The sequence below is a fragment of the Theropithecus gelada genome, chromosome 9 (assembly GCF_003255815.1).
Source record: "Theropithecus gelada isolate Dixy chromosome 9, Tgel_1.0, whole genome shotgun sequence".
In the NCBI taxonomy this organism is placed as follows: Eukaryota; Metazoa; Chordata; class Mammalia; order Primates; family Cercopithecidae; genus Theropithecus; species Theropithecus gelada.
Window position 1 is genome coordinate 109,156,986 of NC_037677.1, and position 15,508 is coordinate 109,172,493.

General features: G+C 35.9%; 1 protein-coding gene across 4 annotated transcripts in view; it reads left to right on the plus strand.

The window, feature by feature from the left end:
* The window catches only part of VTI1A (vesicle transport through interaction with t-SNAREs 1A), a 367,819-nt gene that overhangs the window by 83,026 nt on the left and 269,285 nt on the right, over positions 1-15,508 (plus strand). For 3 of the 4 annotated variants that reach the window (XM_025395802.1, XM_025395801.1, XM_025395800.1), the window contains exon 5: positions 8,864-8,948. In XM_025395802.1, coding sequence (XP_025251587.1) covers positions 8,864-8,948 — 85 coding nt within the window. Of the gene's footprint in view, positions 1-4,160; positions 4,182-8,863; positions 8,949-15,508 lie in introns of all 4 variants that reach the window. The other variant, XM_025395799.1, reaches the window with a different exon arrangement.

The following is a 15,508-nucleotide window of genomic DNA, read 5'->3' on the forward strand; positions in this document are numbered from 1 at the left end:
ATATAGGAATTAAAATCCCTCAAACTAAAACACATCCTTAACTAGGTATGGTCACTTGAGAATAACTTTTTTATTTCATATCAGCATTCATTCAGAATATGGAATCAAGACAGAAGCTCTTTCTGTAAAGAAAGAAAAAATTTTAATTTGGCTCTATATTAATTTTTGTAGCTCGGTAGCTAGGAAGAGATTTTTCTAGGTAGGGTTACTTATAATTTATATAAGAAAAGATCTTCTGCCTACAAATAAGTTTACTTCTAAGCTATTTGCTAATAAATTGATTTTCAGAACTTCTCGTCCATGGAATACTAACAATATATGGATAAACTTGGAGATAAACAAAATGAGATAAAAATAGCAATATTCATTTAACCGCAATTGGGATATATCTGTCAGTTTAAAAATATAGATCAAAATAGGAAAATAAGGAATTAGTAGCAATGATTGTATAGGTAAAATACTGGCTAGGTATTTTCAACGTCACATACACAGCCTCCTTATAGTTGCTTCTTTGCGAAGATTCGACAATATGAATACAATAGCTATTATTTCTCATTCTGGTAATTTATGATGCAGTTTTTTTAGGCATCTGAAACCTGACTATTAATGCATATAATTATAGTCTGCCAATTAACTATAAAGTATGTTAATATACTCTTAGGTACATAAACATGTCTGCCACGATTAGAAATGTTAAAAATTCAGAAATTAAGAATTTTTCAAAAGCATTTTTAATGTCCCTCATACAATACACCTTGCATTTAATTCCAAATTAAATGCTTTGTGTACAGTCATTTCTGATTCATATTCATTTCATTCAATCAAATATAGCTCATGCTTGATTTACAAAGAAGGGACAAGAAAATTACCTACTTTGTACATTCGAGTACTGTTGGGCTATCAGCTTTCCAAGGACTATTGTCTTAATCATTATCATTCTGTTCTTTGAAAATACCATATTTGCCATTCCATAAGGCAACATTTTATTTCTTTGGAAGAGTTGAGTTCTTGAATGTAGTGATGTTGTATTTACAGTGGAAATTAATAGTTCCTAACTTGATTGCATTTCATGAGAACCATTCTCATAAAAGGAAAAACACAAGTTGTAGAATAAAACCATAAAGCCTTTCATAGTGATGTATGATAATGGGGCAAGTAAACTGTTCCAAGCTTTGGTTTTGAACCCTAATACTCTCTCAGTTTCTATATGCAGAATTATATTGATCAGTGACTTTGAGTAAATCCTAAATAGAAGATTCAAAATATAAAGAGTAAACTATTTCCAAATGTGTGGAAAGTTTTGTGGCAAAGCAATATTTAGCAGATAATGATTGCTTAATTTCTTAATACCAGGTTCTCTTAAGTTCTGATTTGGGCTTGCTGTGCATAAAGTGTGTCAAACTTCAGCTACAGACCAGGGGGTGAAGTCGGTCAATTTAATTCCCCAAGATCTAAAGAAGGTCGGTATCATTTCATATAGCCCCGGCAGAGCAGATCATTACCAGGCACAAATCTGTTCGTTACGTGCTGAGGGTTTATAGCAAAATAAATAGACTGTCATCATAAGTTCAGAAAATTGTGTCTTCGACCCACGATAATGTGTAAAGGGCGTTTAATAGAGTTCAGCATTTATTCGTTATCTGTATGCGGACAGAGACGGCAGTCGCGTTATCAGCTTTAAAAAAAATGCGGTAGTTCTGGGGGTCACGTGACGCACCTCACACACAGAGGCGCGCGCGCATGAACCCTCACATGCTCTGCAGTGCCGTTTTGATTTTAGTCACAGCAGAAGGCTTAACCACAAGAGATTCCACTGGTTCAAACCAGCGTAAACCAGATTTTTTCAGCCCACAAAGGAACAGATTACCTCTTGTATCAAATTCTGCATTGGGGGGGAAAAAAATCTTTGTTTCAAAAAAGATGTTGATTATCATAGCTCAACATGGTGGCATTGCACACTCTCGCGTTGCCTATGATGAAGCTAGTAACTCGAGAAAATACGAAATCACAACTTACAGTCCAGTTTAAGCATTGTTAATTTTCAAAAATAGGCCATCTTTTGTTTACTTGAATAACTCTCAGCCTAACCAAAAAAAAAAAAAAAAGATAAAGATGAAAAACCCTCCCATTACCTAGCTTAGCTACAAATCCGATGTAGAGCTTGAATGCAGCCATGCAGCACAAACAAGATAGAACGTTTTTTGTTTGGAACCTATTGAAAAAACAAATGGGTAGCATTTTTAAACACTCATTGATTATGGCAGGGTGGCATGCCCCAAATGGTCTCTATTGCTGAAGAGTAGTTTTAAACTTTGGCCCTTTAAGTATCATAGTCAACCGAAGAATAGTGCCCCCAGAAAGAAAAGATAGCTGGCCGATCAATTCCCAGATCGTCTCTTTTTGAGAATTAATGTTTGCCTTTTTCTCCCATGATGTTGGGATGGCAAAGAGAAAGATTCCGATATATGATAGGCCAGGTATTTTCGTTTAAAATTTTGCTTCTTTTGGGGAAGAATTAGAACTTTTCACGTGAAATGACAAGATGATTTACTTGTGTGTTACTGGATGGTTGCTGAGAGAATGTGTTAATAAAAATAAAGACAACTTCTTGTCTATTTTGAAACTATGATAATAAAAGTTGCATTTTCACTGAGTGTACCGTGAGACATTACATGTTAACTTATGTACCTTTTTTATAAAGGATTCTTAACAGTTTTTAAAATCTTATTCTTTGGTACTCAAAATACTTTTCGTATAACAAATGAAATAACAGAATAAGCTGGAATGCATACTGCCTTCCTTGAATTCGGGACAAAAACAGCATTAAGCGTTGAGATATCCGGGCTACAGTAAACATGATACTTTTAGAGAGACTTATAGTGAGCAATTCAGGCACATTTCTCCCAAAGCAATAGTTTAATTTATTGGCCTGCATATGTCAAGTGTTGTAACAGATGTTACAGATATTTGGATGTTTAAAAATTATCAGTTGTAGACCTGAATTGCTGAGGATGCAAATTTCAGACCTGGAATGTGGTTTAGTCTGTTAACAACATAGGTTTCAGTTTCTAGTCATTGCAGAAACTGTGGTCGTCATCTCACTTATACAGTGATATTTGTAGTTGAGAATAGTGTCAAATACACATGCACATACACACATACACACACACACACAATGAGCCAGATATATGGTTATATAATTATTTTAGTTCCTAAAGATTGTTAAGCAGCTTGTTTTATCTATATATTTAAGGCAAATAGAAAAATGTTCTAAATAAGAGAATTAAAATGTTATCATAGGAGAATTGACTAACAAGTAAGGAGTGATTTTTTTGTTTGAGTTTAGTGAAAACAAACTGCAATATAAATGAATGAAGAGCTCATTGCTAGTTTACAATATGAAGAAAATTGAAAAATGAAGAAATCATTCAAAAATTAAAATGAAAACATGTCACATGATTGCAGTAGCCTCTTAAGCAAAACAAAAACCTAGAAATTGACTCTTATATACACGAAAGTTCATATGATAATGAATTTTTGATACTATGTTCTAAATAAGTATTCTCTATCCTGGCATACTTTATTTTCTATTAAAATAACATTACCTCCAAATGCAGTCTTATTACTAGAGTGGGTACAAGTATAACATTAACTAACATAATAGTTTGTTGTTTTAAATAGTTTTTGGAACCAAAGCATGAGCTATTATTAATCATTTTCATTTGTAGGTAAAATCTGAAATCAGTTGTCAAGATTCCAAATAGAGAAACATCCTGAAAACTTGTATATACAAAACCTCTTCAATGGTACATTCTTAGAAGAGAGGAACAGTAAACTTGTTTTCTTTCTTTATAATATAGACTTCTATGAAGTCGTTCCCCTTTATTTCATGATGGTGTCTTAGATGTACTTTAAAAGAGAATTTCACACTATTCTCTTTGTTTAATGTGACAGTGTGAGAAAGTGATCTTTATTCGTTCAAAAAACTCTGCATGTAGTCTATGTTTAGGTTCTTTTAATGTGTTTGTCTGTGATTTTTAAATGCTAAACATGTAAACAGATAAATTGTCAATGTTAATTCTGTATCCTGTCACACAACTGATCTTTCTTTCCTGCCATTTCTTTCCTTTTTATCTTTTTTTTGTGCATTCATGTTGCAGTTGATAAAATTACGTGAAGAGGTGAGTACTTCCTAGCTTCTTTTTTTTTTTTTTAATTCTGCTTTTCCCTATAAAATTGAGTTCTTAAATCTGAAGTGGATCTTTGGATTTGTTTTTCCAGATAAATCTACACAGAGCAAAAAGTATCGTTTATATTGTTCAGTAATCTTTTCTGCTCACAATCTTTTAAAACACAACTATATCCTAATCATGCTTATCTCAGGGATCATTGTTCTTTGTTGGAACTGGGACAAAGTTAATACTTTAATGGCCGAAAATAAGGAGGAATAATAAAGGAATATCTTAAAACTCTACCTGAGTGTAGTTTTATTGTAGGCTCTAACTTCAAGTTTATTTATGTAGTTTCTCAAAGAAGCTAGTATGATTTTTTTTTTCTAACATTCTGATTTACTTTACTGTAAACTGTTCTTAAATAAACTCCTTTCCCCCACCCAAAATTATTAGGTTTAACATAAGGCACCATGGATCTATTATCCTTTTGGGGAAACACACATATGTTATAAATGCCCTGCTACTCTGTATACATAGATACCTAAGAATGGCCAAAGTTTTCGTCATTGTTAAACACTTTCCTTTTTGTAGCATACAGCACCCAAGTGAATTCTCATTTTTCTGAGTTTGCTGGACTATTTCATAATGCAACGCCAGACTTTTTTTGTGTGGCTCAGCAAATATTTACCACAATGTTTATAATTGTATCCTTGTGTTAATGAGGGATGCTGAATAATTCTATTTTTAAAAAATTAAGTCAAACATATAAAATATGCTTTGGCACTCTTTTTTAGAGGTAGTCATATTTTTTATTTAGTAAGGTTGGGTGTTATTTTTCTATCAAGACATAATGGCCTATATTGCAATTTAAAAATTGTCTAATTGCTTATAGTATAGAGTAGTATGAATTACTTTTGAGTTTAGTTTGACTGCATTGATTGAGATTTTTCTCGAATTTTTTTTATTGGTATGTCATCATTATGTGATGCAGATGTTAATTTAGAAGCTTCTAGATAGTGGTTTTCAACAACTCTTTGAATTTAAGATGCATTACTGACATCCTGCCTCAGAAAAAGTAATCATGATATATAAAAGGAAGGGGAGAAATATACAAAAACGCTCACCTTACAACCTTTTTGTGTTATCTTCCCTACAGGAGAGCAGTTGTATATTTACTAAATGAATATAATCAGTTGCAGTTTTGATGTGTAAGATTATTCTTGAGGTGAGGGATAACATAAATATTATTTTTCTGCAAGATAGAGTATCTGCTTGTTGTATTTGCTTATGTTCATGTTTAGGTGAAGAATCTGAATTTTCCAGTGTTAACGGAACTAACAATTAACTTGAAAACCTCTATATGAAGAAATTACGTGAAGCCCTTGCCCCTGAATTTAAGCAGTGAATGTTATTTATATATTAAATTGTGGCTTATTACAATCAACATTTTTGACAGAAGATTTATTTTTGTTAAGCCTAATTGTGTCAAATTAGAAATCTTAATTCCAAAAACTTAAAACATCACATCTGCATTTCTTTTAAAGTATTTTTTATTTTTGTTTGATGGCTTAATTCTTTTCTTGTGCCTGTAGTAGCAGTTTCATCAGTTATGGTTCTGGAATTCATGTTTCCGAAACTGTAACCTGTAATTTCATTATAATTGGAAGAATTAATCAACTAATAGAATAATATACTCTGAAATATTCTTTTAACAGTCTTTGATATGGATCTAGCATTCGTATTTATAGACTAGATTACAGTGATGATGCTGCATTGGTATATGGCTTGCTGAGAAGTTATTATTTCTCAGTCGGGATTCTAATAGTAATCATAGAGTGAATGTTACCCCCATGTTTCTTAACTTGCAACTGTGCTAAGAAGACAAGATGCTCCAAAATGTGTTTTGTTTCGCTTGGAAACAAAAATATGCCCCTTCCCTTCCTTGTGATGCTCTTTTTGGGCTCAGTTTTGGAGAGGGGGCATGCTTGGAGGCAGGGTTGTAGTGCAGAGGGAGCTGATCTGGCGTTGGCTGTGCCGAGCTCCGTTTGAATCCTGCGTCTCCAGCTCTCCACATTGCGCAGCTCCTCACACAAGTTGAGCTCTGTCTGAAGCTCCTGCACAGCTTCACTTACCTGCTTTGAAAAGGGCTGAGAAGAGGGTGAGAGAATGAGTTTGGGATGGAGTGTGGGGGCAAGTTGAAAGCATCAGCTGCTACTGTAGTGTATTTCCTTTCATTTACAGAGACCAGGGCAATGTACAACTAAGGGAACAATGTAAATAGCGCAGCTGTTTCAAGAACTTGATTTTAGTTTGACTTAAGTGAAGAGGTTCCAAAACACAAAGTGAAATCCTGCTGTAAAGCTGGTGGTAAACTGATAGTCCTCTTGTGTGCAGATTTACTCTGATAAAATTGAACTGTCCTGAAGAAGAGTTACTTCTATTATTTAGTTATATATATATATATTTAAAGGTCTTTCAGAAATTTTGCTGTTATAACCATGAAATCCCCCCAGTTATTTTACATTTAAATGCTTTATTTCCTACATTAAATATTATTATAAAAGTGGAAGTCCATTTCCAGTATCGATCTTTGTTTTTTTTCTTTCTTTTAATCTCTAATAACTAAATGTTTTCTTTTAATTTTGGGATTTCATCCAATATGAAAATGAAGCAAAAATCTTTGTTGTCTTATTCTGGATTAAAATTCAGATTTACTTTTGATTTCACAGATCTGATATCTTTTTAGAGAATCGCCAGTTTGAAGTTAAGTCCTTTGTTAAGGTAGAAAACAATTTTCAGGGAAGGGAAGAGCAATCCTTGCTCCCAGAACCTGCACATAAGGAAACTTAGGGATAAGAAAGCTATTTTTGACAAGCCTTAGTAAAGTGTTTAATTTTATTTAAAAACAGTCATCAATGCCAGACACATAGAGCTCTCCTTTCTCTTCTTTTTCTTAATTACAGCCTTCAGTGATTTTGCTTTTTAATGATATAAGAAGCTTTCCTTCCTTTCTCTGTTTTATTTATTTAGATTTTTTTTTTTTTTTTTTTTGCAGAGGGAGGGGACAATTTTTCTCTTAATTTCTCTGCTGTACATTGGACGACTCTATTAATTATTATAGACTGTTGTTGCAGCTTCCTGACCTTCACATCAGGTCCTATCTCTCTGTTCTAAATGCATTGTTTTAATGATTCTCACCCCCCCACCCTTCCCCCCAAAAAAATTTCAAGGAAAGCTTTGATGTGGCTTTAGCTGCCTCCAACGTCTGGCCGCATCTCAGATGTGTCACCTATGCCGGGAGGGAATAAGGAAATCACGTTTTGAATGGTAATGATAACATACTAATCACTTCCTTTCTTTGAAGATGGAAGCGAGATATTCTGTCAGCATCCCTGGCTGCTAGAGCTTGGAGGCACTGGTCTAGGTGTATTAGCTTAAGTGTGCATGTCAATACAGCTTGCATCTCCAAGATCCATGGGGGCTCATTAGAGCAAGGTAGATCGTTTCGCTCGACAGCCACTCAGATAATATGTGTGGCACCTCCTTTTTTATTATTATTAGAAAGCATTTCTCCAATTTTAAATGACATCTGTCAACAACACAAAGTTGTAGGAGTTGTGGTTGTGTTTTTTCTTTCTTTTTGGCCAAATACCAAAACTGATTTAAGAAGGGAAGATATTAATATATGCAGATACATGTATGCATGTACACACATGCACACACACACAGATACATACATTTGTATATTTCTAAGTATCTAGGCATATATACACACACACACATACACACATGCATCAGTTTTTATCCATTCATAGCCATGATTAGCTTATAAATCTGGCAACCTGAATAGATCTAATGTATGATCATTATGGTTATATAAAAAAAAATTAACAAGCATCTCAATGGAGTAAAGAAAGTTTAGAAGCTGAGGATTTGAAGAAAATCCTCTAATTTCCCCATCAGATAAATATAAAAGAGGTATATATAATGACTCTAAATTTAGTTCACAGTCTAAAGCACTGTGTGTTAAAATATCAACTTCAATCTACATAGCGCCATATATTTAGGAACAAATCCACAATTTTGTCCATCTATGTAAATGGAGAAACATGTGTCTCTTATTTCTTAGTGTTGCCTCCAGTTGTCTGAAAACTAGAAGTGCTGTTTAGTATTCTGGCTTAGTAGCATATGTTGTTCTATATAGCATCTTGTTGCACATCCAAAATTGTGGATCATTTTCTTACAAATAAAGTTCCTGTTTTAAAATTTCTATATGCAAGAATCAAAGGAGCAAATGGATTTTTGAAATGATTGCATTTTATAAAAAATAAATACAAATAGGGCACATAGATCTATGCAAGTATCTCATATATCTGTCTCTGCTGAAACAGAAAAGATCCAGTTGGGTATGGTCTGCGTACTTTTCTCAGTACTTTGGAGTAAGATTCGTTGTGGCCATATACAACGTGAGTCTCCTTTTAAAAACAAAAAAGTGGATGGTCCATACGCGAGTGTTGGAAATCTGTCTATGGTAGTGGTTCCTATAATGGAAAATTCGCTAAAAATTAACTGTAATGGGTTATGAGCCCCCCGCCCCATGTTAGGGCATACGAAGGCATTTTTTTTTTAAGGCAAAAAAAGAACATTGTAGACGGCCGTCTGATTTTTTTTTCCCCCTTTTTCTTTTTCAGAGGGCACATCTGCTCGATAACACAGAGAGGCTGGAAAGGTCATCTCGGAGACTAGAGGCTGGATACCAAATAGCAGTGGAAACCGGTAAGAATTCTGAGAGTGAGCAAATTGTCTTGCTTATGCACAGCAGTCTTCACAACACATGACATTTCAGGGAAACTTCAAAGGAGTAGCAGAGACAGCAGCCCGAGATGTGGTTTACATATTGGGGAGACAATTGGGAGCTTATTTGCGCTTATCTTTTTTCAAGTTAAAAGGCATGACATCTACTGAAAACAGTTCCTGAGGTTTAAAAGTATACATCTGAAAAGAGATGGGATACTTTGTCTAAATTCTACATTTGTCTTAATATGCAGTTACATGTTGTCAGTTTACCCACCCGCAATGATTGCTAGCACATGGTGCAGTCTCCAGTTGTTTGCTCCTTTACGTTTTATTCACATATGTAAAAATTAACATTTTAATCAATCTAAATCATGTGAACTAGGGACAAAGAAATAACAATATCTTCTTTACTTTGCACATTTGTCCTGGTGTTGGAAATGATTCCTAATAATCCTGTTTTAAAAATAAATCATGAATAGAGCCTATAATCAGATACAAAAATTATGAAAAAGTCGTAGCAAGGAGTAAGGCTCATGTTCATGATAATCTTATTAGCATTAGTTAATGCTCTTCAAACTTTTGGTTTGAATTAACCTCAGTTATTAATTTCAGAAAACATAATCTTAGTACGACTTCTAAAATTAGTCTACTTAAAATAAACATGCTTTTTTATTATAAATGTTTCATGCAATGACTATTTGTCTCCAGAGTAAATAAATATCCATTAATACCTTATTAGTCATCAGTTTCTTATTATTACTCTACCCTTTTTATTTTGTTTTGTCAAGCATAGATTGTAAATAATCTATTTTGTATATTTTGGATAGCTCTTTCCCAATGTGTAAACCACAAAAATGTGTAATCCACAATATTTTTATCAATTTTTAAAAATTTAGAGTCACAGAAATGTTTATTTTGTAAGAGCAAGTATGATGAAAATGATTCCAAATAATTTCTTTTATGAATGGCCAGTGTTTTTCTTGTCCTGTGTTCATGGCTGCCCTATATTGGTTGGTTAATATGATGAATTCTAGGCAACCAAATAGGAATAATACAAACAACTTTTGCATTATATTAATAGTGAAAAAACTAAAGAAAACCACAAACCTTTCGCCCTGAGGTAATTGATAGATTGGCTTTCTGCCCTGATTGGAATAAAAGCCAGCTTTTGTGTGTTCTTTTTGTTTGGGAGCTCACCTTTAGAGGTGACTGTTCTTAGAAAGAGTGTGAATAATGGAAAGAGCCTTGAACATGAGGTCAGAGGACCAGGCTTGGGTTCTAGCTCTTGTTTCTGTGACCTTGAGGAGATCACGTAACCTCGCTGAGCCTCAGTTTCTTCTTCAATAACATGGAAATAATATTGCCTATCTCCGAACATTCTTAAGAAAAAATGGTACATGTAAAAATGTTTTATATACCAAAAAACACATGTACAAATATAAATGTTATTATTATTGTGTGGTCATTGATGATCTACAGGCATTTATCTTTATCTCCTAGCAGATAACTTTTATTATGATTGAAATTTATAAATAGTAAAGGAATAGGAAACAAAATGTGTTACTTTGACAATCCTTGGGGAACATAGCACTGTGTCTGTGGAATCTGACCATAATCGCAGGGCCCTTCCTTGACAAAACATCCATTGGTCAGCCTCCTTCCACATGGGGCTGGTTCATGCTCAGGGGGTCTTCTCCATGTGACCGTGATCGCAAGGCTTGCTTTGGTTGATTGGGCTACATAGTTGCGTGTCTTTTTTTTCTTTCACTACGCTATTCGTATAGCTCCCTCTCAAAGCTGAAAGAAGATCGCAGATACCAAATGACTGTGTATTGATCAAGGTTATATACTTGAATGGGATTTGATGGTTATTATTTTTGGTGTGTGCTAAAACATAACATCCACATCAAACTATCAACATAACCAACATGGAAATGTCAACCTAAGAGTGTCCCATCAGCCTACCTCAGTCCCTTTGGACTTTTTAGTAAAGTACTATGGTATTGACTATGAAGTGTTATAAAATTAGATGTTGACTTGTCATATAAGGCTTGGGAACTTCTCGCAGAATACAAGACCAAGTCTGGGAGAATGGGTAAGAATGGGCTTTGTGGAAGTAAAGACAGATGTGGCTCAGCCTGTGCATAGACGGGAGTCATCATTGCTAATTTACTTTTGTGTATGAATTTGAAAGTGGAGTGGGAAATGAGAAGGCAGGGACAAAGCATTTTTCCTGCTCTTTCTACTTACTGAAGTAATGGGACGGAATACACTGGGGTGGGCACCATATTGTTTCTGTATTTCCTGCTTCCCTACTGGTCCTCAGCCGAGTCGTGGCTTGTCAATCCATAGCTCTGTATTTTGATTGTGATGTAAATTTAGGATACTTATCATTTGTTAAAGTATCAGAACAGCATCTTTGGAAAGGAAAAACTTTCAGCACTTATTGATGTCTTCTTCTTAAAGACTATGGAATGCAAGGAGGAAGAGAGGTGGAAGAGCTAGTATAACTTTTGAAACAGCACAAAAGAGGGAAATGGATTCCAAGTATTGATCTGAGAGCCAGTTCTAGACCACAACAGTTTTCACCAGTGCACTGCAAAATGAGAAGATAAGTAGAACATAGTGAGTTTCTCATAAAGCATATTTTATTAATTCACAAGGCTACACTTATTTGGAAGATGATGTTTGTCCTATTTTGGGGTATAAAGGAAAGTTGTAATATGATTGAAATAGTAGGTAGAAGTTATTTTTTTTTTCCTTTACTTAGAAGAATAACAAAATTGGCATCCCTGTTTTAGGCCTTCAATTTTTTTTTCAAATTTTTACTTGACCACAAAATTGGTAACTATGGCCTGATATACTGAATTAGAGAGAGAAAAAAACCACATCATCTGTCCATGTCATTAATGAGCTGTGTGACTTTGAGAAATCATTTAACCTCTCTGCAAGTGTTCTTATATTTGCAAAATGGAAACTGTCAACCAGATTCTGTGTATCCCTTAAGGTTGTTATGAAGTAAAATAAGGTCATATATATTTAGGGGCTTAGAAACTAAAGAGAGCTCTGTTAAAGTCATCATTTTTTTTTTTTTTTTTTTTTTTTTTTTTGAGGCGGAGTCTCGCTCTGTCGCCCAGGCTGGAGTGCAGTGGCGCGATCTCGGCTCACTGCAAGCTCCGCCTCCCGGGTTTACGCCATTCTCCTGCCTCAGCCTCCCGAGTAGCTGGGACTACAGGTGCCGCCACCACGCCCGGCTAATTTTTTGTATTTTTAGTAGAGACGGGGTTTCACCGTGTTAGCCAGGATGGTCTCGATCTCCTGACCTCATGATCCGCCCGTCTCGGCCTCCCAAAGTGCTGGAATTACAGGCTTGAGCCACCGCGCCCGGCCTAAAGTCATCATTTTTAAAAACCACGATCAGCAGAAGTGGTTAACTTTCAGAATCATTGGCAAAGATTTCAACAAAAATCCATAAACTTTTCTATTCATTAACTTGATGAGTGTAATTGGCAAATACTATAAAAGAAAGTTATGTAGAAAATAGAATGGAGTAGAGTAGAATAGAATGCACGTTATAGGGTCTTCCTAACAAATAATGAAATGCATTGTCTAAAATTCTTGAATCATTTTTGATATCTTATTTGGTCATATAGGCAGTCATTTTCTCTTCTGGAACTCAGCAGAGGGTCACATGTCCGCAATGTGCTGGGTCTGAGAAAAGGCACATGATTATTCCCAAGTGCTGTTCACACCCTGATATGCACAGAGTTTAATACCAATCAAGTTTGTTTCAGGGATCCTTTCTTATTTGAGAAAATTGATGAAGCAACAAGTTAATTGACAGAACACTACAGTGGTTGCCTGAACCATTGGCTTGATCCAGTGTGGCATTGCTTTTAAGTTCTTGTCCTAGAATCTGTGAATAAAAAGCAGCTCTTTCTTTTTTTTTTTTTTTTTTGTTACTATTAATAGTCAGATATGACTTTTAGCTGTGGAGATATCCATTTGGTTTGAGGTCAGGGACTTAATACTCAAAATTCTGGGTCATCTGCCCTTTGTTCTGAAATTACGATTCTTGTTTTCTCTGAAGTAAATATCCCAGAATTAACAATAGGCACAAAACTAATGGGAGCTGTATTATTAAGAAAGAAACAGGCTGAAAGAGAAATTGTACAAGGGCAGAAATGCAAGGCTCACTCTCTGCTTTTAATATGTAAGCAGGTAACTTAAGACCCTCCCAACTGTCCCACCGGTACTGTAGATGGGCCCCTGTGCACCTGGCAGTGCATCTCTGGAACTGTGAGAGTTTGTCTACACTCAGCAGCCTCGCATCCTTGAATCACAATCTGTACCACTTGTGATGACCTTGCTCCCCCATCCCTGGGCACCAAGCCTTACAAGTTGTCACCCTTTGAGTAGTCACTGCAGGCCACCTGGCCGTGACTTCCCAGGTGGCCACTGATCTCTTCACCACAGGGAGCTAACCTTCTGCCGGCCTTCATGTCGCGAAGAAGAGGGGCTCCAGCCTTCACCCAGGGCCTTGTGTGTCCTGATGACTGAACATATGTAGAAATAATACAATGTTTATTGAACATTTAATATGGGCCACACACTGTTTTCCATACTTTATATTCATTCTCTCTTTAATCCTCACCACAAACCTATGTAGTAATTATCCTTTTCTCACTTTAAAGATGAGAAAACAAGGTAGAAAGAGATTAACTAATTAGGTCCACACTTACAAACCTAGGATTCTCCTAATGCTATCCCTCCCTGCTACCCCCACCCCATGACAGGCCCCAGTATGTGATGTTCCCCACCCTGTGTCCAAGTGTTCTCATTGTTCAATTCCCACCTATGAGTGAGAACATGCGGTGTTTGGTTTTGTGTCCTTGCAATAGTTTGCTCAGAATGATGGTTTCCAGCTTCATCCATGTCCCTACAAAGGACATGAACTCATCCTTTTTTATGGTTGCATAGTATTCCATGGTGTATATGTGCCACATTTTCTTAATCCAGTCTATCATTGACGGACATATGGGTTGGTTCCAAGTCTTTGCTGTTGTGAATAGTGCCGCAATAAACATACGTGTGCATGTGTCTTTATAGTAGCATGATTTATAATCCTTTGGGTATATACCCAGTAATGGGATGGCTGGGTCAAATGGTATTTCTAGTTCTAGATCCTTGAGGAATGGCCACACTGTCTTCCACAATGGTTGAACTAGTTTACAGTCCCACCAACAGTGTAAAAGTGTTCCTATTTCTCCACATCCTCTCCAGCACCTGTTGTTTCCTGACTTTTTAATGATCACTATTCTAACTGGTGTGAGATGGTATCTCATTGTGGTTTTGATTTGCATTTCACTGATGGCCAGTGATGATGAGCATTTTTTCATGTGTCTGTTGGCTGCATAAATGTCTTCTTTTGAGAAGTGACTGTTCATATCCTTCGCCCACTTTTTGATGGGGTGGTTTGATTTTTTTTTTTTTTTTTTGTAAATTTGTTTAAGTTCTTTGTAGATTCTGGATATTAGCCCTTTGTCAGATAGGTAGATTGCAAAAATTTTCTCCCATTCTGTAGGTTGCCTGTTCACTGATGGTAGTTTCTTTTGCTGTGCAGAAGCTCTTTAGCTTAATTAGATCCCATTTGTCAATTCTGGCTTTTGTTGCCATTGCTTTTGGTGTTTTAGTCATGAAGTCCTTGCCCATGCCTATGTTCTGAATAGTATTGCCTAGGTTTTCTTCTAGGGTTTTTATGGTTTTAGGCCTAACATTTAAGTCTCTAATCCATCTTGAATTAATTTTTGTATAAGATGGAAGGAAGGGATCCAGTTTCAGCTTTCTACATATGGCTAGCCAGTTTTCCCAGCACCATTTATTAAATGTGGAATCCTTTCCCCATTTCTTGTTTTTGTCAGGTTTGTCAAAGATCAGATGGTTGTAGATGTGTGGTATTATTTCTGAGGACTCTGTTCTGTTCCATTGGTCTATATCTCTGTTTTGGTACCAGTACCATGCTGTTTTGGTTGCCTTAGCCTTGTAGTATAGTTTGAAGTCAGGTAGCGTGATGCCTCCAGCTTTGTTCTTTTTGCTTAGGATTGTCTTGGCAATGCGGGCTCTTTTTTGGTTCCATATAAACTTTAAAGTAGTTTTTCCAATTCTGTGAAGAAAGTCATTGGTAGCTTGATGGGGATGGCATTTGAGATAGAGTCTCGCTTTGTTGCCTAGGCTGGAGTGCCATGATGCAGTCTTGGCTCACTGCAATGTCTGCCTCCTGGGTTCAAGTGATTCTCCTACCTCAGCCTCCTGAGTAGCTGGGATTACAGGCGTCCACCACTACACCCAGCTAATTTTTGTATTTTTAGTAGAGACAGGGTTTCACCGTATTAAGTGATCCACCCACCTTGGCCTCCCAAAGTGCTGGGATTACAGGTGTGAGCCACCATGCCCGGCCGAGACAGACATTTCTTAAGTTAATAATGGACAAGACCATTTTGAATAGTGGTTAATGATGCAAGGTATTCAAGAGTAACTGC